General features: G+C 41.8%; 2 protein-coding genes across 7 annotated transcripts in view; one reads left to right on the top strand and one right to left on the bottom strand.

Annotated features, from left to right (window-relative positions):
- Positions 1–8993, top strand: part of sdccag8 (SHH signaling and ciliogenesis regulator sdccag8) — a 54003-nt gene extending 45010 nt beyond the window's left edge. The window contains exons 17-18 of the mRNA XM_031746768.2: positions 3576–3702; positions 4003–8993. Coding sequence (XP_031602628.1) covers positions 3576–3702; positions 4003–4041 — 166 coding nt within the window. The 3' untranslated portion in view covers positions 4042–8993. The remainder of the gene's footprint in view (positions 1–3575; positions 3703–4002) is intronic.
- The window catches only part of akt3a (v-akt murine thymoma viral oncogene homolog 3a), a 58190-nt gene continuing 37563 nt past the window's right edge, over positions 4659–25285 (bottom strand). For 3 of the 6 annotated variants that reach the window (XM_039621687.1, XM_039621685.1, XM_039621686.1), the window contains 10 exons: positions 21747–21891; positions 20915–21046; positions 20642–20707; positions 19811–19879; positions 17609–17731; positions 16857–16985; positions 11207–11421; positions 10532–10619; positions 9876–9978; positions 4659–9253 (listed from right to left, as the gene is read on the bottom strand). In XM_039621687.1, the coding sequence (XP_039477621.1) occupies positions 9168–9253; positions 9876–9978; positions 10532–10619; positions 11207–11421; positions 16857–16985; positions 17609–17731; positions 19811–19879; positions 20642–20707; positions 20915–21046; positions 21747–21891 (1156 nt within the window). In that variant the 3' untranslated portion in view covers positions 4659–9167. The remainder of the gene's footprint in view (positions 9254–9875; positions 9979–10531; positions 10620–11206; positions 11422–16856; positions 16986–17608; positions 17732–19810; positions 19880–20641; positions 20708–20914; positions 21047–21746; positions 21892–25285) is intronic. The other 3 variants (XR_005615347.1, XR_005615346.1, XR_005615345.1) reach the window with 3 other exon arrangements.

Raw genomic sequence — 25285 nt, 5'->3', positions numbered from 1 at the left:
GAGCAGGGTGAAGTGTTGGGATGTTCGGCTCCCCCGTCTGTCTCACACAGGCAGCACTACCACTGCCAACATGACCAGCAGGGCAGGGGCATCTGTCTCCCTCCCAGCTACCCCCTCTCTGTCTCTCTCTGCCCCGAGCCACTACCCTCTTCATCCTCCTCTTCTTCGCTCTTCCTTGTCGGTATCCCCCCACATCATTGCTTTCTAATGAACTTGTTGAAACAGTGACAATTTTAGCTTATAATTCATATCAGAGTAATTAAAATTCCTCACAGGGTGCTTATGAGCTCTGAGGAGCGCCACAGAGACCGATGTTGGTTTTTTAGATTCAGAAAATGTAGCAGATACTTTATTAACCATTTTACATTTCCTCCTGCCTCCCTCTAAGTAGTAAGTAAAGTTTTAATACCACAATACATACACTGATAATACAGGCTGAACTCTTAAGTCTTAAGTAATCTATGTGATGTTTTCAAGAGGAAGATTAGGAACACCTCACCCAAAAATAAGGATGGAGGACACTATCAGAGCAATCTGGTCTTCAGAAACACTCAGCAGTGCTTTAAGCTGACCGTCTCCATGCCACGTACACTGCAGCAGTAAACTGTGGTAAAGGAGCTCCAACCAAGTGTATAGTTTTTGGAATTTGGGCATTTTTGTATTTAAAATCTCTTTTATACTGGTCTTCAATAATATTCTAAGAATTTGAGATACTGGATTTATGATTATTCTTATGTAGGGCATTTTTCCATTTTTATTAGCTGCCTATCAATATGTGAGCAGTACATAACTTCTAATGCTCCTTGAGGTGGTGCTAGTGTGTGGTTTGTAATCTAAAGGTCAGGTCCCTACACAGGAGAGAAACAAAAACAATAAATCCTGCCACAAAAGTGTTTTATTCATCGAGAACTGGTTTAATCTTTAATATTTCATCATGTTATAGAGGATTAACTAGTGGCTATTTTTATTTAATAGACATATCAGACTAAATGATACATTTCCTTTTGAAATATAGCAGAAGTAAGTAAAAAAATGAAAATGCATAAGTAAAGCATGAGTAATCTGAAGTTGTGGTACTCGAGTAATTGTACTTAATACTTTGACGCATTGTTTCATGTGTGCAAGAGTCTCTAAATTATCCTAAAGTTCCTCATATAGAAGACAGAAATATGTATACTTTTATAGATTGCTGGTTAAATATGTAAATGTGCATTCCAGTGCTGTGACGTCTCTCTTATTTTGTGTGTGTGTGTGTGTGTGTGTGTGTGTGTGTGTGTGTGTGTGTGTGTAAATGAATGAGTTCACCACTGCATTTGAGGGGAGCATGGCCGACTGAGTTGATGGATGAATGAGTGAAATAATGGGCTGCTGGTGGGAAATATCTCAACAGACATTCATCCACAACCCCCAAACACACATTCGACACACACAATTTCTCACACATCCTTGAACTCCAGCTGGAACACACACACACACACACACACACACACACACACACACACACACACACACACACACACACACACACACACACACACACACTGAGTTTAATCCTAGTGTGCAGTGAAAGAGTTCATTGTCTGCAGGAGCGGCTGTGTCAGAGGGGGGGACACACTAATTGGGATGTCGTAGTAAAGATCAAAACTTCAGAACTGCACCCACACACACGCGCACACAACTTTCTCACCAGACTGACTGTTTTTGACAGCTACAGGATGACAGACTGATGATATAACTGAAGAAAATCCGAGTAATTTTTAAAGAATAAGTACTTTTGAATGATCTCGTTAGATAGATGTAATATCCAGACATGCTAATGTACGCTGCAGTGATGAAAACGGTGACTAAAACAAATGAATGGTCAACATGTCTTTTGATCACTTTGTCTCATTTTATCAAATCTTACTTTATTGCAGTAACTGAATCTATAGTTATGGGTTAATTTTCTCATTATTATCATTTAAGAGTGGGGAAAAAAAGCTGTATGACAGTATGTTGCCCATAGTAATGATCTTGATATAGTGATACTACAACTCTCTATGTTGGAAGTCCTGAAAAAGCAAGCAGTAGGAACGATGCATGTATCTTATAGGTCTGAAAATCTAAAAATGAAGTCTGTGCATTTTTTTTCTTCTTTCAGTGTCCAACAGGGGGCGACTTCTTTTGGTAACTCGCTTTGTTTAGAAGTCTAAAGGAAAGTTACCGTCGGCACATTTGATCTTTGACCTGACAAAACACAATCCTGAGGAGTATATGAGCTCCATCACTAGTTTAAAGTCTTACTGAACACCACGTGAAGCTTATTTTCTTATAAAGTCATTAAAGTCAGCAAAAATGATGAAGGATTGTATGAGTGACAAGCTGCTGCCCTGTGAGCACACAGTGTCCCTCAGTCTCTCACGCAGGGATTATACTCAGTTAATAACGAGCACTCATTCCTGCTATATCGCTCTGAAGACCGCAGGCAGAGCTGTTGACTTGTAATGTCTGCAAAGGAGTGTTTGCAGTTGCAGACATCTGCAGTGCAGCATATCCACAAGGTGGAAACTGTGACACGCCTGTAAGGCCTGATGTAGACTTCTGCGTACTAGCCCTCACATCCATTCCTATGGTTTCAGCAATCCTCCTCGAGGAACTTGTTGTCACTTGTGAGGTATATTTATGCTTTACTGTTATTGTCACTGATAAATTCAAAAAGTGTTGGGAAAAGTACCCGGAAATTCACAGGAGGAATCAACAGTACTGAACAGACCAATCAGAATAGTTGCGGGCTGCGTCGACTTGACGTGTAGTTGCACTTTTAGGGAGCTGCCCGTCAGGTTACGGTGTTTGCTGTTAGATAAAAACAAAGGTTTGAGGCCTGCGGGCATCACGGCAACTTCAATAATCACTTTACTCTGATTCTGTTGATGAGAAACACCAGCTGACTCATGAACTGGTAACTTTGGTTACTAATCACTCTGAAGTTTTGGGAAAATCAGATTTTATAAAAAAATATTTGGTCCAGTGTGTCACTAATGTATCCCTGAATAAGTGTTTTCATAAGATTTCATCCAGTTTCACATGAGTGGTTTTTTGTGTTTGTGTTTTGTTGACTCTTTCTCATTAATTATCAATAGATAGATCATGCGGCCTACTGGATTAAACTTGGTATATGTTCCGTATATAAATTAGCTCTTAATGCAACAAGCTTATCGACTCGATGCCTCAAGTCAGCATTTTTTTTTTAAACTTACTTTATGGTTTTCAAAAACTGTCTAAAAGAGGAATTTTTAATATCCGTCATTATATAAACATCTGGCCAGCATCCAGTCCTTTGATACATTTCAGATACTGCATCGTCCCTGTGTGCACTCACAGTGAAAAACTTAGACTGCACTCGTATCCCTGTAAACACTGTTGATTGCTTGATCAAAACAAAGTCCAGTGATATTAAAAGCTCTTTGTGGATCCAGCTCTCTTTCAATATTTACAACATTTGGTTTTATATTAGCCAGGAGGGTACGTTCTTCTCACACTCTTTCAGTCAATATTGTGTGTTTGTGTGTGTGTGTGTGTGTGTGTGCGTGTTGCAGGCTGCAGCAGTTGGACCGTCACTGTCAGAGCAGCGCCCAGCAGGTGTGTGAGCTGCTGGCCAAACAGAACCAGCTGATGCAGGAGAGAAACACACTGAGCGAGGAGATGCAGAGCCTACGCATCGAGGTACGAACACACAGAGGAGTGTGTGATTGTGTGTGTGACTCACTGTTCTGATACTAAATGAATTTGTAGTCGTGTCTTTTCTCTCCGGGAGCACGCTAAGAGTTGTCAGTTTACCAAGAATAAAAATCAGTAAGAAGACATTTGTCCCTTCGTGACTAATGATTCTGTCTGGTTCTGGATTTGCTGAAAAACATGTTGTCTGTATTCTGCTGTGATTCATTATCGCAGGGTGTGTTTGTGCGCGCCTCTGTGTGTGTTCACATACACTTCTCACTATGTGTTGTGTGTTTGTCTTTCAAGCTGCCGAACATGAGACGAACTGAGACTCTGTCCACATGAGTCTGTCTCGCCGGTTTCCCTTCATCGCTCCGTGGATCAGGATGTTCTGTTCGTTTGTCAACAGGAAAACAAACCGTTGTTTACTTAGAGGATATTTATGTCCTCTATTCAGTATTAATGTGGATTGTGTTTATGTAACTGGGTTTTTTGTGGCATTTTTTTTGTCTCATGAGTGTAATTATGATTGATAAGTCAAGTGAGTATTTGAAGTTGTTTTTTTTTCCCCTCCCACTTTAGTATTCATTTTAATAAATAAAAGCTCAGTTCACTAATGAGCTTTCTGAAGTAATACTTCTTTATATAGAAATGCTAAAATGATGCACAACTCAATGTCCAATAGGAAGTGTCCTGGATTAAAAACTGTAAAGATCCTAATCCAAACTTTACTTCCATTACAGGATTTTATTTGCTGGGAAACTTTGAGCATAAAGTGCCTCTGTAAACCTCTGCCATACTGGACATAGACTTGATTTATGTTAAAGATTGTTATGTGTGCAAGGTGCACCCCCAACACTCATTTTGTGAGTTTTTAGTGAACATTGTTTTTTTGCTCTGTTTAGACTGAGCTGAAAGTTCGGGGCGGTCCACAAAGCGAACAAAAAGTCGACACGATGGCAGCAGATTGACATAGTGCTTTATTGAAGCTGTCTGTAAGAAGGAAAATAATGTGCATCCCTATCATATACATTTTATGTGTAAAAATACTAAGGATGTACAGAGTAAAAAAAACAGCTTCATGTTGATGGTAATTTGTTGTTTTCACATCGTGGCGGGCTCACTGGCCAGCAGCTCTGCATCTGCACGGAGCACAGAAAAATGCAGTTTGATCCGCTTTTCTGTGAAGCTCTCCAATGTTTCCCCGATGCCGTGTCAGAGTCTACGCCGTCTCTGTGCCTTCGACAAGAGCGACGCCGACCTCGGCCGCGCAGCGACTCGGGAAAACGCGGCCCACTCTGCCGAACAGCTGGATTCTGTCCGCAAATGTCTCATGCAACTGTAAAGCTACAGTGGATGGACATGGCATCAAAACCCAGTTATACTGTGTAATATTTGTACATGTTTGCTGTTTTGTTTTTTTTTGTTTGCCGTTTATAAATAAATGCATCTCATGCTTGTTTATGTTAACTGTGATGATAGCGGCCTAGTACCAGAGAGAGGAAAGGGGAGGGGGAATCTGCCGCAGACACGAGGTCGAACACTTTCACCTTCCAAACACTCGAGCTTTTACTGATCACCTGGCGGAGAGCGGTTTGCCGTTTAGAGCTGATGGGTTCATTAACAATGGAAGAGGTCGGTTGTTGAAAGAATTTTACAAATGTCTGAAACGTAAGTGGGGTCTTATGTGTTGTGTGATAGGTGTACAAAAAGCAGCAGCTTTAAGAGGGAACACCATCAGCGCAGCATCAAATCTCAAACTGTTGAGGTCACCAGTAAAGCCGTGAGGAACAATGAATTTCTGCATTCAGTTTAAGAACCTCAGTGCTGAGAACTGAGCCACGTGTCCACGTTGCTGACAAAGTCTGTTACAAAAGGGTTACCTTCCCCCCTATTAAAAGTCAGAGGAAACCCTTCTTTTTTTATGATCTCTGACCCCACAGTCAGACTCTGATATCATTGCTGTCACTACAGGGACCTGTATCCATCGAGGATAGAGTGGGGGAGAGTTGGTGGCTTACTGTTAAAAAACTTTGCGAATCAGAGCAGGAATCTGGGACATCAGTGCCACGGCTGATCAGTGGATTTGTTTTTTTTAAACAAACACTGACCAATTTACTAAAAATTCCAACTGAGCCCAGTTCACAGCCCGCTCTAACTCGTCTCAGCGTGCGGTACACTTCATCCGGTCTCGCCAACTCTCAACATCAGAGCAACATCAAAGCTAGTGGTTGTAGATGGAGGGGGAGATGTGTTTTGAAAAATCCTCATTTCCTTATAAACATAAAAAAACAAGCTAAAAGTCTTCCTTTAAAGCAGAGCTGAACCAGACTCCTCTGAGTCATATAAAAAGTGATGGGTGTTGAAAGTGCTATGGCCGAAGCTACAAAGCGATATTTTATGAACTCTGGTTTCTAATGATTTTTGGCGTTAAGCGTGCACATGCAGCTAGAACTCCTCAGTCGCTCGCAGACCTGGGTCAAATCAAAGCTGAAATCCTTCCAAATACTTGGGGAGCGTTTGCTTGAGCCTGTCGAGGGTGCCAGCTGGGTGGGATTTGTACTCATTTCGCTTCAGCTGTGCCAGACAGGCTCAATCGATCACAGAGCAGTATTTTTCATAAGAGTTCTGAGTGCCACTTTGACTCAGGACTGGTGAAGCGGACAGAGGAGGACTACAGCTTGCAGGCCAGCGCCATCCTTTTATACTTTCTGCCATAAAGCGCCTAGTAGCGGTTTAATGGATGTGCAACAGTAAAGCATATGGACTTCAGAGCAGCGGAAAAACAGGTAATTTGTTGTATATCTGGAAATGGAAAAAAAAAGGAGACATTTATTTTTAGCACAAAGTGTTGAAACACAGCTACATCCCCTTACTGCTAAACGCCAAAACAACATTAAATAAATTAAATAGAAAATCAATTCAAGTTATCCATCAATAAAGATAAAAACATTCAAATAAATAAAGTGGAATACAGTTTTCCACGGCTAATAAGAGCACATCCCCTGGTACTCTTTTAATCCGTCATCCAGACACTGAAGGTGACATCTCCCCCACAAGATGAACATGTCGCTATTTCAAATTTTTAAAAATATATTACCTCACATCTGGCGATATATATATTTTTGTCTCAGAAATGCTGGGTGTCAACGTTTTTGACTTGTTCTGAGCTAATCTGTAAGGCTTACCGGCCATTTGAAGACAGTGACTTTGAGGGGACTTTCAAATCTTGTTGGTCAGACTGGAAGACATACGACAACGTGATGAAAGAAGAAAATTCCACACCGGAGAAATGACGGCGCACGTCACAGACAGAAGAGCGCGGGGATGGTTTAGTGGTAAGGACCTGATCTTTAAATAAACTTGTTCTTCTAAACATCCAAAGAACCGACAGGAACACGACGACTCGCCTTCAAACGTACATTTCTTAACCGAGTACTAACTCACCTCTCTCCTCGAAACACTTACAGCTAAAGCCTTGCATTCAGCCTTTTGTGCTGCACTTGTTTTCCTTCTGCTCAACTTCCACTTTGTCTTTCTCACCCAACTGTGCCTCAACCATCACCAACACACACCTGTAATAAGAATAAATATGAGCGACATCTACTAGTCTTCATATCTGACATCTCATTGAGATAATTATGCAGATTCCTAGGTGTCCATTCTCCCAAACTTTCGTCGTCTGTCTTTAATATGTCCTGTCACCTCTGGGCTGTCACATTTTGGTCACAAAACAACACGACAACATTAAAACAAAACAAAAAAACACAAATGGAGCAGGAAGGCTATCTGCTTTCCCTCCTACATTCTTCAGCCATTTTTGTTTCTTGAGGTGCTTTTTTTCCTCTCAGCCCTAAGAAATAACAATATATTTCTTTCTATAATAATGTAATAACAATAGAAAAAGTTAAATAGAAAACTGATGAGTAGAACAATAAATAAAACATATATATATTATAACCATTGCTGTGATTCTTGTAAACCCATAACTGTTGACGTGTACCTCCTCACGAAACATATATACTTTTTAAAATCCTACAAGAGAAACTCACAGGAAACAGATCAGCTGTTACCTCACGGCTCCTTATCACATTATAAATATTTCACATCTTTCCTGATTTTTTTCTCATCACTGCACTCACCCTGCCAGCTCAGACTTTTTTTTTTGCTCTGTGCTGAATCTGCTCCTTTCTTCAGGTTCCCTTTCCTGCACAAAGACACAGAGGTACAGCCGCATGGATCCAAAAGCCGCTATAACAACGCGTCACAGTAAAGCTTTCCATCGTCGAAACAAAAGTACCGATTTGCTTTTGTTTTCCCTTTCAGAGATTTAAACTCAGAGGGACTGAAAACTAAAAAAGAAAAAAAAAAAATGGGGGGAACATTCAAACCAGCTATTTTCACCTCTGCAGTAATATATGCATCGACCATCTTGCACTGCACTGTAGGTTATGTAGTAAAGCTCATGGTTTGGGAGACACATCCTTCTGAACTGCTGTGCTTTGAGATGCGATCTTAAAACACAAACCCATAACTGGACCTTAAACACGCACACAGACACACACGACACGCATTTGATCTACAGAGCTGATGTGTAAGAGCTGCATCAGGAGCAGCAGCTGTTCTGCAGCTGTATAAGCATAGGTGTGGTTCATGTTTTGCTGGCGCCTGTATAATGATCAGCAGCATTTAGCCAGTATTGTAGCACCGGGTTTTAGTAGTAGCAGTAATAGTATAAGAGCAGTAGGAACAGCGGTACCTGTAGTAGTTGTTGTAGTAGTTGAAATAGCAGCAACGATGATAATGACTTGCACTGAGCAAAACCTGAGTCAAATCCTGCTCGACAACATGAGGTGTGTAGGATTCTGCTCACTGGTGACAACTGCTTCCTCGATGCGGCAGCCTCAATAAATCCCAGAATTATGTAACTGAGGATTTCAAATCTGACCTGTCTGCAAAAGCCTGAGATACAACTGGTAATGGCAGTTTGGGTTTTGAATGATTCAAAATGCTGTGTTTCCGTCCCACGGATAAAGAAGCCACAAAAACGTCTCCTTAGAAATGCATCAGCTGTTGTCTAAGTGCATCAGAGATGTTCGTTTTTAGAGTTTGGCAGGGCTGACACGTCAAAGCACAGCAGGCCACCGGAGGTGCTCCCATCATTAAAGGGTCATTACATAACAACTGATCACATCACAGTTCGGATCACCTGGGGTTGCAGTGCAGGATTAGACCGTAATTTTGCCTGAAGGTTTTTTCTAAGGAGGGACTGGGGAGAATTTAAAAAAAAAAAAAAAGGAGAGAGAGAAGAAGCACACTGGAGAGGTGAAAAACAGATAATGAGGAAGAGGAGAAGGGCAAAAATCCTTCAAGTCATAGTTGTTCTGGGTTGGTCCAAAGCTGTGGGTCTCTTTGCGCCCACAGTGATGGCCTCAGAGACCAGCTGTGATGATGTCACTGTGATGGACAGTTCATTCCCGACCGCTGGCAGAGTACGAGAACTGCGGGAAGTGTGGTCGTCTCTCATTGTCTAGACAGTCCATCCCATCCTCATCGACTAAGAAAAAATACGAAAAGTATGGATTCAGAGGTCATTTTTAAAGCATTTACTATATAACACAGTTCATTTGTATTAATACATGACATCAATCAGGAAATATACAACTTCTCTCTCCCATCTGATCATCTTCTCTGTTACTGTCGAGTTAAACAATTAAAAAGTAAGTTTCTGATGTGCCAGTTTCATACTACTAATATGTGACCTACAAACAAGTGGAACCTCACATCAGTTCCCGTCATGTATAATACAGCGTTAAATGATTTTAAAAGCACGATCTGTATCCCAGAAGCCCTGAAGAGCTGCATGTGGCCGGAGGACTAACACAGAGACACTCGAATAAACAGACAAAGGTGTTTGTTCCACAGTGTGAAACAGTCATCTGTTTGAGTAAACGCTGTAATTTCACCACTAACATTTTACAGAAATCCTGACACGTATTAAACACCCCACAACAGAGAATGGTGTGTTTGTTTATTTTGCCATTATGTCCAAGGACAATATCTGCAGCTTTGTAAAATAACAAAATTTTAAAAAATACACATGTGATTTAGTCAAATTTTATTCTTGACTTATTTGTTCATGTGTGTGTGTGGAAAAGAAAGAGGCAGGAGACACTCACATTTCTCTGGTGGGGTGATTGTGATGGTCTGAGCTGTGAACTCCTCATCAAAGTATCTGGTGTCTGTCTCCGACGTCACCTGAGGCTTGAACGGAGGAACGAGCTGGGACAGAGATGCGAAGAGATCAGGTCAGATTGTAAATAACAGCAGTGGTCGTTGTTGCCGTTCCAGACTGACAGGCATAAAAATTCCTGTAACTAAAAGTCAGGGGGAAAAAAGGCCAGTAAGAAGAAGAAATAAATCCACCAAAATCCTCCTTTCACCACAGTTATTATTCATAGTTAACATCCGAGCCACAGATCCAGAGTGTCTTGTCTTTACATCATTACTATAAAACCCTATAAATAGTTGTTAAAGCAATTGAATAATTTGAAGGAGGTCTTTTATGCTTTTTAATCACTGGACTCTACTAAACTCTGTAACAGAACAAAACAAATTTTTAAAAAAAGTCAAATGAGGAGGCTTGACACCTGTATAGCTGCTTAAGTGATGCCACCTGACTCTCACTTGATGGTGTTATATGAGCAAACACATGCACAGGATACAAAGTCACACATCTCTGTAACACTGTGCTCTTTACAGCTGCCCGTCTTCATAAGTTGAATACATTATTTTCTACAGTCCTATTATGTTTAATTAGACATGCAAACTATACCTTTTTATCGTAGACGTCCTGCCAGTCAATACCAGAGAAAAAACTGTGTCTCATTATTTCTTTAGCATCATCTGGCCCTCCTCCGAGCCTAGGGCAGAGGACAGGTGAGGACAGGATTGTAAGAAGCAGAAGTGACAAAAGCAGTAAAACATGAACAGCACAGCATGAACAGAATGTAAGAAAGATTTCTACAATCTATCGACAAATGGTGGCTAATCAGTGATCTACAGAATGAAAGGCTTTGCCCATTAAAACAACAAGAAGAATAGACGCATCTCTATATTTGTATGATTAGTGGCTGTACACTAAAAGTAGTGGGTGTTTTTTGTTTATATAGCAAAATAACTAAAATTAGTCTCCTCTGTGTGTCTGAAGGTAGTAACTGAAAAATTACTTTACACAAAGGGCACAAATATGAATCATCTTCCCAACTTTCCCCACTTTTGCCGGTGGTTGTCAATTCACCAGATCTGTTAATATCTTGTATTAAGTCAGTCCCGGGCCATATTGGTGATACAATTTAAGCGGAAGTAAAAATTTAAATTTTGCTGACGTGGTGATACAAATAAGGAGATTTAGTTTACGTCAAAACAGCATTTCTAACAGAGGTCACATTACTGAATAAATTTGATTTCATATGAAAGTTAAAAAAACCCAAAAAGCTTCGACACACACCGTTTGTTCGGATCTTTGAAGAGCAGGCCAGACAGCAGGGACTTTGCGTCAGCTGACAGAGTGCGCGGGAACTTGATGTCCTCCATGAGGATGAGCTCAAACAGCTTCTCGTGGTCTTGGTTGTAGAACGGCAGGCGACCGCACATCATCTCGTACGTCACAACTCCCAGACCCCACCAGTCCACCGCTCGACCGTAGTCATTGTCCTCCAGGACCTGAGGAGCAGACACAAAGATACGAAATTTCTGCGTTTTAAAATGGGACCATTAGTTTTATTGGGCATCTGCTTTTTCTCCTGAAAGTCTGCATTTATTTTATTGGACAATATTGACTGCTTAAGGTATCCAGTGAATAAACAGATGAGCGAGGAACGGCACCAAAGGACAGTCAATATGTCATTAGGCTCCAGGGATGAATAAAACCAAAAAGTTGTCTGAGATGAACAGAAGTTGCTGCACAGTTATCAAGGGCTAAGGTGTAGACGACAGCCCCCACCTCTCTCAATACACAGCCACGTACAGAGGCAAATATTATGGGATGGCAGGTCTTCAGAGGCTCCTGTTACAGTAGGAAAGTCAGCGTGTTGGCGTGGCCTACCAGATGCCCCCCCGGTTGCTGCCAGCTCTCCCTGGCACACTAAGCTCTCCTGGCAGTGACAGACAAGAATGTCCCTGGATGGAAAAGGCAGGAACAGCCTCCAGTCCAAGTCAGGGCCACACCAACCTCCAAGCTGGGTGGCAAAAGTACTGCATGGTAAACTGCTGTGTTTCGTGTCTATTTGTGTGTGTGTTTTAAGGAAAAATGTACTGTTTAGTAAGTCACTTTTATATCAAAATCTCGTGTTTGGGCCGCCTTCCTACTCTTCATCCCTGCCTGCCTGCCTTCCTTGTACTGTCCTCTCCATCCTGTCTTATCCTGCCTTCTCCATCCTCTAATCATGCCTTCCCTCACTCGCTCTCCTCTCTTTCATCCCCTCATGTTCCGCTCTGCACACCTCTGGAAGGGAGAAGGAGAAGAGAAGGAGGCAGAAACAAGAAGAGAGGTATTTCAGGTGCTGTTGAGGCCCTCATTAACATAATAAGCTTATTAACATGATGAGTACAAGTGTGTGCATGTGTGCCTGTGTTGCACGTGTGTGTGTGTATGTGCGTGTGACTGACAAACAGACAGGGCTGGAGAGCAGCCAGAACAGCATATGTTGTACATCTCGCCAATAATAACAACATCTCACTCACTGTTAATAATGGACCAGTCAGGGTGGACATGAGCACACGCTAACAGAGACTAAAACATTCACAAAAGGCCTGTTTGTACTGCCACTATTTAAAATGACAAGAAACAATTACACAGTGAATTTAATCATATCATAATATTTAAAAACATAAACTCCACTCTGAACGAACACCAGGCATTGTGTGGCAGATGCTACGAGGACAGGTGTCATAAATACATAACTGGCTCATATTAAACAGAAAACAGGGTCACATATCAAAACGTTTAATAAACTTTAAAAAAGAACAACAAAAAACCTTTGATGGCTTTTTGTTGGGTGAAAACAGTCTCTAAAATTAAACTATGCCACTCTAAATGAATCAGTTCAATGTTATGTGATATAATCAACTGTATGAGGAAACTCAAGGAAGCGAAATCTAGTTTTATTTAGCATATTTCTGCATTTTAAATCCTAAACAGAGTTGCTGTCATTTAAAGTAACCACAGCCTAAAATGCTGTGAAGGCAGGCAGAAAATATGCAATATGCTTATTTTGAAAACATTTTTACTTTGCAGTTTCTTTCCAGTTCTACAATTAGATAAGACTGCTGAATTCAAATGTCATAGTGCACCACGCAGGGAAGAAAAAAAAAAAAAAAGAATATGAAGAAAACACCAAACAGCTGCCTGTGAGTTTCCACAGCAGTTCAATGCCACGGAAAGCTGGTCATTAACTGACTGAGCTCATGCACTTGACACTAAACTGCTAATGATGCAGGCGGACTGCTTCAATGTGTGCAAGTCAACATGTACAGTACGTGGAAGTGAATAAGAGACTTATGAGTGCTATTTTATGTGTGAATGTGTGTTTGGGTGAGAATTAAGCTGGTCACCCAGTTGGCAGCTGCAGAGTAGAGCTGGGGGAATGAAACACACCGCCAGCTCCAGATATATTACTGACTGGTACGGCTGGAGGGATAACACTGGCTTAGACTGCTGGGAGACTGAAAGACACACACATGCACACACACAGCAGATGGAATATTTATCCATCCTCATCAAATTCATAAAGTTTTGAGTGTGAGATGTTTGGTGTTGTTTCAGTTCCTGCAGCTTGAGGAGACACACACACACACACACACAGGGAACAGTTTATGAAATTCAGAGCAGCTTACGAGGCTGATTTTGCATCTTTGTACAAAAAAGGTACAGAAATGTAAACTAATCAACGGGTCCAGTTAGGCATGTATATGTATGTGCTTGTCAGCGTCTGTAACAGTGTGTGTAATGGTGTGTCCGTGTGTCCTGGGACTAAAGAAAGTGGTGGCAGCTCGGTTGCAGGCAGGGAGCAGATTAATCCACACAGAGCCAGAATGATGCCCCACAGCCCGAGGCATGGAGGCACTGGAGTGTGTGTGTGTGTTTATGGCATGTGTGGTTATGTGTATAATTTAAAAAGAGGCAGGGCAAATAAATAGGACAAGACAGAGGAAGAAACAAATGGGACAAATCGAGAGGAGAGGAGAGGAGGAGGAGGAAAGAAAGAGGAGAGGAAGAGGAGGAGAGGATGAGAAGAAGAGAAGGAGGAGAGGAGAGTGATTTAAAGCAGCAGTGATGGAGAAGGTCCTGTCCTGTCCTGGTCCCTATAGTGGCAGCCATGTGGCAGCTAGCTGCCGATCGCGGGATGAGGGCTTTGGCAGCCTGGACAGGGCTAGATGGGACGGGATGGGCACACACAGCCTGAGGCTGTACCAGCCCAGATACCCAGCAGGAAACACAAACACACATCCACATACACAGTTCATATACTGTGAACATACTATCCCATATTGTGGGTATCAGACAGAGGCCTTCCATCTCCAAAGTGTCATCACTTGGAAATGAATTTGTGCTGTCACTGTGCTAACGTTTTGAAATACGCTGACTGTGCCGCTATGTTTGTGAAACATTTACAATAGAAAAGGAGTCGCAATAATATCCAACATATACAACATACAAACAAAATAAAAACAAACACATACAAATAAATGGAAAAGGCCCAAATCCATTCCCTTTAACACTTTCAAATTTGCCACAAAGAAATGTGTCAAACGCACAAAAAAAGAAGAGGAAAAAAAACACTCTCCATGTGTTTTCTCTGATCCCGTTCCATCCCTTTGCGAGGATCTTACACTGCTTATTTTTTATTAATCTTACATTAATCTTTTTTTTTATTGTTGACTTCCCTTGAAACAAACAATAACACTTCAATCTAATTCTTTACAAGTTTGGATGAAGAATTATTCAGCGTTGCGTTGCTGCAGTATCTGTTTGTGTGTTCTTCAGGCACGCAGCAGACAGAAACCCTCTTTATTCACTTCTCATCTGCCCTTTTCACTGACGGCAAACACAGGAACTGTCTGAATTTCACTCCTGTAACCCTGAAATATTTTCTCTCCCTTCTCATCTTCCTCTGTCTTCAACCCCCATCCCCCCTTTCTCTTTTTTATCCCGGCTACTTTGCATCTCTGTAACTTGGCTCCGAGCAAACTGTGTTATTTTTACACGCGGGCGGGCGAGCAGAGCGTGCGGGCGGGCGAGTGGCGGCGGCGGTGGTGTAGATTTCCAGGTTTTTTCCGAGCACCTTCCTCCAACCTCGCCCATCTGCCGCCATCTGCCTCGCTTTAGCCTGCACTTTCTACTGCAATCACACACACACAGCGCACACATGCGCGCGCGCACACACACACACACACACATAAATACACACAGACGCACATCCTGTGAAAAATAACCAACAGCCTCCAATCAGCTTTTGGCACGCAAAGGAAGGGACTAAAAAAAAAAAAGCACAAAATGCTGCGCCAAATTGTCCTCCATACTTTTTTGAGTGGGATATATACTATGCCTCTCCCCTCCTGCCTTCATCTCCACATCACCATCGCTCTGCTTCCACCACCCACAGTCGTGCAACACTCTCCACAGTTGATCTGCTGGCCTTCGAGTGAGGCAGAGCTGATGACTGGACAGCGGATGGTTGAAAAAAATGATTACAAGATCGTAGCGCTGTGTGTTTGTGTGTGTTTTTGTGTGTGTGTGTGTGTGTGTGTGTGTGTGTGTGTGAGAGGAACCGTGCTTTGCCCTTTTCCAATTCAACCAACACCCTGCTTCGCACGCAAAAACTGCATATTTACTGTTCACCCTGATATTATGGAAATTGTTTGCCTGTGAAATCTGCAAATGAAACTGTACATACATAAATTCCACTATAAGAAGACTCCTAACACCCTCATGAGTGTTATGGGTAACAGGTCGGGAGAAAGTCTCTGGATCATCACTTTGTGATTCAAGTGTACTGAACGCATTAGCTCCGCCTCAACCAGACACATAAATGAAACAATAACATAATTCATGATAACGAAACACAGAATGACCTCTCTTTTAGTGTGTTTCAATACTTAGAAATACATTTTGCTATTAACAATGTATTTTTGCAATGCAGTAAAGGATACTGTATGTGTGGTTCCTGCAGGTTCTTCATGAACCTACCCTGCACGCACCCATTTATCAAAGCTCAGTAATAATTCCGGTAGTTAAATTAATCAGCCAGGGCTGTTGTTAGATAAACAGAAACTGTGCAGTGGGCAACATGAGCCTCACAGTTCACAGGGGCCTTCCTGGTGGAACCCTGAGCACTGCAGAAAAGCTGCCTAATGGATGGGCCGCCTGTGGATGCCACAGATGCTTTTATGTACTACGAGGCCCGAGTCAATCTGCTCAGTTTACGGAACATAACATACAGTCACTGAGATTTCTGTTGTTGATCAATTATATAAATCAGTTTAAAAAGTGGACGTTCCTTCTTGGATCTGGTGGTAGAATCCTTCGCTTTTTGGCCTTTGAACACCTAACATGTTCATGATGACTGTGCTGAATCAATGTCACATGTAGAAACAGGCTGAGCTCTATATCCTGCACATCTAAAAATATCTTACACGTACATTGTCCTGACAGTGTATGGTTTTTACATGGTGCCCAGAACTACTATACAGTACAAACTCAGTGGTAAGTGTGAAGTCACTCTCAGGAATGTGCCCTGTGACATATTAACAATTTCTTTAACTGCTTCTCATTTCTTCTTCTTATCTACAAATAAAATCAGAATTTTAATGAAAAAGTTAAGCAACAAACGCATAAAATTCTGTGACACCACACATCACGTTATACTTCAAATTTCACACGTGGGGTACACGTGTGAGTGATCAATTAGCGAAGATCAAAGGAAAAAGCTTCTCCTTTCCTGTACAAGATTACAGATGTGCATGCATCCAGCTGCAAATACCAAGGATGTGTGCTTATTTGCCGCATTGCAGTTCAGTGCAAGCACCTCCCATTCACCCTCTGATGACAAAAAAACATAAATATATATACACACATTTAAAAAACAAACAAACATTACCTCAGGTGCAAGGTACTCTGGTGTACCACAGAAGGTCTTCATGGTAGCAGCATCAGTGATGCCCTCCTTGCAGAGCCCAAAATCTGTGATTTTGATATGGCCATCTTTATCCAGCATTAAGTTTTCCAACTGGAAGGAAAGCAAAATCTCTTTGTCATTATGTGACACTTTATTAACTGGCTGAACACTTTTTGTGCACTGTGGAGTCAAACTTGTTATCACTTTGAAGAGGAAAGCAGTGAGGGACGAGTAAGCTGTATTGTATTACTCCACAGTGTGGCAGTACACACACTCAGACACACAAACACCAAGTTGAAAGGGGAAATAAACTTCAGGCATGTAGTGGAGCCACTCAACCTTTTAATTTTAATGGCTGAAGTGTTTTTCTCACTCTCTGTCTGCTTTTTCTCCTTTCTGTTTTCTTGGCTGCTGTGAGTGGGGATGGGGCCAAGGCTGCCAGGCAGGCACTCAGACGGAGCCATCTACCTCTCTACCTCTGTGGCATCAGCAGCTCTCTCCTTCCCTCTCTCCCTGCCTCCTGCAATTCTTTGCTGCTTTATGTCTGTGTGAGCTTGTCCCTGTCCGTCTCTTTAATTACTACACATCCTGAGCCACTCATCTTCTCCTGGACGGGGAGGGACACCGAAACACAAGAGGTGGGAGGGGGGCAAAAACAAAAGAAGTTTTCCCTAAAATATCTGATCACTCTCTTCCATGCCCCCAGCCTGTTTTTCCTCCCTGTTTCTGTTTACCTTGAGGTCCCGGTACACAATCTTGGCTGAATGCAGGTAGTCGAGAGCCGAGACAATCTCTGCGCCGTAGAAGCGCGTGCGCTCCTCTGAGAACACCCGTTCTCTGGACAAATGGAAAAACAGCTGCGGGAAAAGGAGGAAGGACGAGAAGGGAAGAGCGGGTGAGAGGGAGAGTAACAGAGAGAGGGTGGGGGAGAGAAAAGGGGGAGAGACAGCAGGGACGGCACAGCAATAATTACTGATTTATTGGAGGAAATTAGCACAACACAAACTGGCTGCCCGCACCATATTGAGATGATAGATAGCGGAGGGGAGGGTGAGTGGGGTGCGTGTGTGTGTGTGTGTGAGGGGTGCATGTGTGTGGGGGGGGTCTCAGAGGACGGCGGGTGGAGGCGCTCGGCAGCTGGCGCCTCATCTAGAGCCCCCCCCCACACCCCCTTCTCACTACACATACACAGACACGCATACCTCTTCCACGTTACCCTCTGGGCTAGGTTGGCACGGCGCTGGCGTGGAGTTCGGCGATGGGGGCCAAATCAAGGGTTTAATCAATACACCAGTCTAGTTAAAGACAGGCCGACCGCCGCTGTCGCCAACAGCCCCCTGACTGCCTACGGTGGAGTACTCATTAGTGGCCTAACTGGCCTTGCCCCCTGAACCTCCGTCTTCATTTGCTCCATTCTCATATCCACCGTTCTCCATTTTTGGCACAAGGCTTATTTTCATACTTTAAAGAGTACAACACCCCCCCCTCCTCTGTGGTTTGACCTCCTCTGTCTTGCTTTTTAAATGGCTCACCTCACATTCCCTTCCTCACTTACTTTCTCCTTCGCTGTCAGTTGTCAAGTTCTCACTGTCACACAGCTACACATGTGGCACCAAACTGACATCAGCCTGCTGTGCCGCAACAGTCGAGTCGTACAAATTACCCATGAGGCCAAAGGGCACATATCTCCCCATTAATTGTTCAGGGAGGTTTGCATAATGGCCACTGGAGTGATGCTCACAGACCACCTTGCTCAAATGGTGTCTGTTTGTGTGCAAGTGTGTGCATGTGTGTGTATGTGTATGTGTTGAAGCTGTGGTGAGAGGGGGTAACACGACAGGTGGGCCTTCATCAGTGTACTGGCAGCTGTGACTGTGGCAGGTTTGTAATGGGTTCTCTGTGTGTGTGTGTGTGTGTGTGTGTGTGAGGTGTGTGTGTGTGTGTGTGTGAGGTATGTGTGTGTGTGTGTGTGTGTGTGTGTGTGTGTGTGTGTGTGTGTGTGTGTGTGTGAGGTATGTGTGTGAGGTATGTGTGTGTGTGAGGTATGTGTGGTCACAATTTGTCCGTTGAGGTAAAAATTTGCTGCGTGTGTTTGTCTAACTATGTGTGCCTTTTGTGTGTGTCTGTGCTTGTGTTCTCAGGGTGAGTGTGTGTGTGTGTGAGTTCTGCTCAGGCCTGGCGCTGGCTGAACTGCTTAACTAGCTGGGAGGGGAGCAGGTGACAGTTACACTAAGGGAATGAACCAAGATTGCAAAAACGGCCCGATTAAAAATCTGAGAAATGGAAAAGTGGGGGAATCCAAACTCATTTCATCTCCGACTGTCATTCTGGCTGTGTCCGCCCCATAGGTGTGTTCATAAATAGACACATGCAGGAGAAGGAGTGTACAGAAAAGAGAGGCGAGAAGGCAAGTGAGAGGCCAGTTGGTTGGAAAATTAACCGTGTTAGAAAGCAATCCAAAAGCGAAACTTTAGCCACTTCTTCAGTGTTTGCACGTTCAACCGATCATTCCCGGCACTGCTGCTGCTGCAGCTTTGCACATACAATTACAACATATTCTGTATTCATCTGTGAGACATTTATGAACCCAAAAAACTGTTTAGGAAATTGTCTTTGAAATAATAATAATCACAAAAACAACTAATTTACAATTTAAATCCAGTCTCTTTTAGTTTGGCTGAACACTGGCATCTGGAGAGTGATTAAATATGATTTAAAACACTTGTAACTGCCCTGATATATAAAAACTGAAATGAAAATTAAGACAACAGATCCAGGAATGTATCTGTTTATATACCATAAGACAGTTACTGTGAGAAAGTAACTCGCCGACAGTTATTGTGGTGGAAATGTGGTTTAACCGGCTCTTTAAAGCAGTAACACAAAGATGAGAAACCACACACAGCACATCCATCACAAATGTGTGTGTCTCTTACCTCTCCTCCATTCACATACTCCATGACGAAACAGAGGCGGTCTTTAGTCTGGAATGAGTATTTTAGAGACTGAAACAAAAACCACACACACAAACAATTTATATGACAGAAATCATTCACCGAGGCACTGAAAGCATCAGCCTTGCATTAATTAAAAAAAAAAAATAAATCTCAGAATATATATATATAATATAACATTTCAGGCCTAACTGGTTGTACAGGAGAGGTAATATGAAGTACTCCTTTTTCATTTGGCTTAAAAAACACAAACAATCTGCCTGTTTTCGTATGCACTCCCTGTACAGTGAACAGTGAAGTGGGTGAGTGAACGATTTCATACACAGCAGGAAGTCTTGCCGTTCTAGCTAGAACAGCAGGAGCAGCACAACGTGATCGGCCTAAGCTTTAAACTGTTTATGCCTCTATTTGTTTATTCAAAGCAAGTAGGTGTCTGTGTGTCTGTGTTCACTTTCTCTTTTGAGGGAGAAATCTGCTAAACAAAAGAACAGTTGGTTGAAGTCTCTTTGTGGCTGCAGGTGTGACGGGGCTAAACTCAGATGTGAACTGTAATTGCTCTTTCGATAGTGTGTGTGTGTCTGTGTGTGAACATGCATATATGTGTGCAGCAGCTAATGTGTGAATGTGTACATCAAAGCTAACAGATGCAGCTGTTAAAGTACAACAATGTGGCGTCTAAATCGTAAGTGGCCTCAGGAGACTCAGGTATGTGGAGGATCAATAAGCTGTGTGCGTACAGATGTCAGGACACTGTCCATATGTAAAGATCTATAAATTTAAACCAGTTGTGTTTAGTGTGTATGAGGTACTTACAGTTAGAAAGGGGTGCCTGGTGTTTTTTAGTACTCTGCTCTCTGTGAGTGTGTGAGCCACTTCATCCTGTTCAGACAACATGCAATGAAAACCATTATGCGTCCACTTAAACCACTAAGAAAGAGGACAGCTGAACAGTGCTGCAGCAGTGCAATAAAAACAACCGATACTGACATCTGACACTACTCAGAATCAAAAGTACAGTAAAAGATAAAATATTCAACTTAATGGACGCAACTGAAAATACATACTTGATGTATTTTCCAGACTCACCTTGGCTATGATGACTTCTTTTTTAAGGATTTTCATGGCGTAGTATTTCCCGCTGGCCTTTTCCCGGACAAGAATCACTTTACCAAAGGTTCCCTTTCCCAGCAGCTTCAGGTAGTCGAAGTCGCTCATTGTCTATTAGAGGAAAAAAGAGAAGGCCAATATCATGAGTTCCTCAGTTAAATAATAGATGCAGTATCTACTGGCATTTAGAAGTTTTAAAATCCCATTGGAAGTGTAGGGCTGTGAATATTTTGAAATAAGTATATTTTTCTTCTTTAAGCAATACAATGAGTATTCTCTATAAAGCCTTTTTTCATGTAACAGAAAAACGGCAATCTTCCTCAATGTAAATGATATCTAAATTCAAGCAGCCAAAAACAACATTTATTGACTGCTACTGGGCTAAATGCCATGAAATTCATGAGTGATGTTAATGGCACCCGTGGGATGACTCCCAGTCATCTTCATGACCATGCCGAGTGCGACTGTCAGGTCAAAACAAGCCCTTTAGTCTACGATAGACACTGAAAACAGATTTTTATTGAGCCATAACATTATTACATAAAACCTTTACAGAGTGGGGTGTAATAAACAGCAAAGCTGGAGGAGGCAGCTAGTGGTAGATTGTTAAGTTTATTTTTTATGTATGCAGTAGAAAATGTGCCCAAGTATCACCTGTGCATTCACAGAAGATATTTTGCATGACTGTTTTTACTCGCTGGAGTATTATAACATGAAAAAAAATGATTAGTTGACATAAAGCAACACAACAGCTGGAATATTTTTTGTACCTTGGGTATAAAATACATGCACATGTAAGTGTAGTTTTTACCTTTCTTTTGTGGTGCGTGGTGGAGATGTCCATCTCCTCCTCCACCATGTTGTCGATGTTGGAGGTGGGGCTGCATTGGATCCTTTCCTCCTCTTGTCTCTGCAGCTTGTCAGCCACCATCTGAATGGCCTCTGTCCACTCATCTCTGGAGTCAAAGCATGTAAAAAGGTAAAGTTAGCATTTGCAGCCTTACTAAGACCTTTCTTAATATACTGACTGTCCAAAAAGGCCCAGTTTACTATGCTTAAGCACACACCTGTAACTAGCACATGTATAAAAACATTAAATTGGTGTAATGCATTATACTGGTCCTAATATTAAAAAGAAATTTGAGTGCACTTATTTAACCAGGTTTTTAAAGGCGTCAAAGTGTTTTCAATTAACATAAACACCTATTTGTTCAACAGAGTGGAAACACGGTCAACTAGAGAATCAACCAAATGAGCAATGATCATAGAGCAGAACTAATGCCTACCAGTCTGTGTGTGTGTGTGTGTGTGTGTGTGTGTGTGTGTGTGTGTGTGTGCGAGAGGCGAGAGGGTGAATGAGTGTGTGCAAATACACACCAGTGCATTAGAGGGAACAATGCTTTGTTGTTTGCTAACATTGTTCCTCCCCATTGACTTTCCATTAGCAGTGATGTTCAACATCTGTTCAGAGAAGGTGTGTGTGTGTGTGTTATTATAATCTGTAGCAGCATGGATGGCCATGCATCAAGATGTTAAGGTGCATTAACTGTATTTAACAATGATGAATATAATGGTTAGGACAGAGGGTGTAGCTTCCCTCTGCCCTAATGGAGAAGAGAAGAGAAGAGAAGAGAAGAGAAGAGAAGAGAAGAGAAGAGAAGAGAAGAGGAGAAGAGAAGAGAAGAGAAGAGAAGAGAAGAGAAGAGAAGAGAAGAGAAGAGAAGAGAAGAGGAGAAGAGAAGAGAAGAGAAGAGAAGAGAGGAGAAGAGAAGAGAAGAGACATTTCTGTGATTTTAGCAGTATCCAAAAAACTGTAAATTAGTTTAAGTTCATACAAAGAACTTGAAAGTTTTCCTCAAGAATGAAATGGTTCAAAATGACTTGTACTTTGAAGTTTTTTTTATGCCACTGATCTTCACTCAAACAGAGTTAATCCTGTGCCACATGCAGGGGTTACATGTTAGCAGAAAACACCAGAGAGCTTGAACTGAGGTGAAGTAAAAATGATACTCAAATATTCAGAAATCCCCTGGACTCGGGAGAAGCAAATCTGGATTTACGAGAATGCACTTTGAAAATACACTCACCCAGAGTAAGCTGTGAGGAGATCATAATAATGAAACCTGCTTGACTCATAAACGTTCACCTCTGTCTGCTTTGTTTTGTTTTGAGTTAGACGCCCATATGTTTCCTTGAGGGATCTGGAGGAACATTCATCTGAACCTAAACAGAGCAGTGTGTTTTTAAGATCTGAATCTCTTTCTTCTGCAAAGACTTCTTAGCGTACCCTACACACTCCAAAACAAGGGCAAACTCAAGTTACACTCTATCAACAACAGTGGAGCACTCAATTTGTGGCATCCATAATTGTGTGAATGTGTGTGTGCTACGTGAAAAGCAACGGGAACTCTCTCAAGGTCAGACAACAGATAAATGCTCTCTCATTTTGAGTATTTTTTTTGTGTAATGAGGGGTTTTTTGTTTTTTTTTTTGCTAATGAGAGATAATGGGCCTGCCTACAGTCGGGCACCATGCCAACACGTGCCACCCTCTCTGGGTTGGTGCTGTGGTAGCTGGAGCTCTGCCAGCACGGGTACAGTACAACAGATACAGTAACACACAACAGCACAGACTCCCACACGCAGACTTTTTTCCAACCCACTTCAATAACGCAAAAAATCTTGCGCACACTTCTACAACAAAGCACAGGCACATCTGGAGCTCACAGTCATCTACTTCCTCTTCCTCCATCAATATAAAGTTATTAGTTTTATGTTAACTCTCAAATGCTTATTTGATTATCTAGAGACTAAACTACTATAAAAGCAACATATAACACCAAGTTAGACAGACAGCTGCAGCCCACACACACAGACCCAAAAAAAATGAATAAATAAAAAGAAGAAGAACACACACACACACACACACACACACACACACAAACTCAAAGGATGCACAGAAGCATCTGTGGTCTTCTGGGCAAAGCTGTTCATTTTCTGGAGATAAACACCTCAGCTCCTCAGAAAGGAACTGAGCAGCTGGAGAATTTATGCCAACGCAACTTGAAAGGTCTCCTTTCCACTCTGTCTCTCTCACCCTCTCCTTTCTCTCTCACACCACCAAAAGCAATACAGTACAGACCTCTTCATACATACTGTATCCCTGCCCTTGATAATTCTTTTACCCATGTACTTTCCATTTATTTTACTTCAACACGAATAATACTCATTTGGCTATTTTTGCTTCCCTTAATGAAAAGAAAATGCTTCCTCAAGCAGTTGTGGATGTCAATTTGACTGGTGGTAGCCACAGGTTATTGAGAAAGAGGCATGATACTGATGAAGTAAAATTCAAGCACCAATTTGTGGCATGAAAACCACCGGAACAACAGCTGACCCTAAAAGCAACTAACTGTCTCTTTTATCCTACTTGTCTCAGGTGGGAATCTAGAAGAGCCTAATTTGGAGAGTGTCATAAATCAAGACCAAACGGAAGATAATACAAAGAATACATTACTGTGCAAAAATCAGCCTGTCATTTCTTTATATTTTGCATCCAATTATCCAAACTCTCATGCAATTTTTAAATTCTTTTTATGTGTTCTCGAGCAATAGTTCTCTGGGCTTTCTGAAGGGCTTTCAAAGTGGTTCTTTGGCTGGTTTTCATTCATTTTTAGTCCAGTATCTCCACCTGATCATTTTCAGTTTAATGTTTTTTGTTTGTTGAAACACTTAACACTGACCTATAAATCATACAAGAATAAAAAGTCAACTAACTCAAGAGATGAACCATTGTCGTGTCTACATATAACAGGCAGCTTAACAAGGAACCAATTTTAAATAACTTTTTTTTACAAGCGTATAATTTATTCTCATTTCTTTAGTTGAATCTTTAAAAAAAATGCCAAACATAACACAGTTTGGTAAGCAAAAAATAATATTTTTGCACTAATGAGGTGATTGAAGAAGCTATTAGCCAAAAACTTGGAATATCTCAGCATGGTGCGCAGTATCATTAAAAATATAAGGAAACTGGAGAAGTGGAGGACACAAGCAGTAGTAGCATGCCCAAAAAATATCTATAGTGGAAGAACAGGGTCTGAAAGTCATGCATTCCAGCAAAGACCTGACACAGAACCTGAGGGATGCACCAGGACGTTCATGATATGTGATCCATCTACTGTTAACTGAAGCATCATCAAAAATGGTCTCAATGCAAGTGTAGCTATCAAGAAGAAATTCTTAAGGAAGAGAAATGAACTGGATTGAAAATCTGTGGCAACCAATCTCAGGAAGCAACATTTCCAAATTTCACGTTTTTGATTCAAGTTGTTGTCAATATGTACAGAAT

Source organism: Oreochromis aureus, linkage group 13 (assembly GCF_013358895.1).
Source record: "Oreochromis aureus strain Israel breed Guangdong linkage group 13, ZZ_aureus, whole genome shotgun sequence".
NCBI lineage: Eukaryota > Metazoa > Chordata > Actinopteri > Cichliformes > Cichlidae > Oreochromis > Oreochromis aureus.
This window is presented reverse-complemented; position numbering and strand designations above follow the sequence as displayed.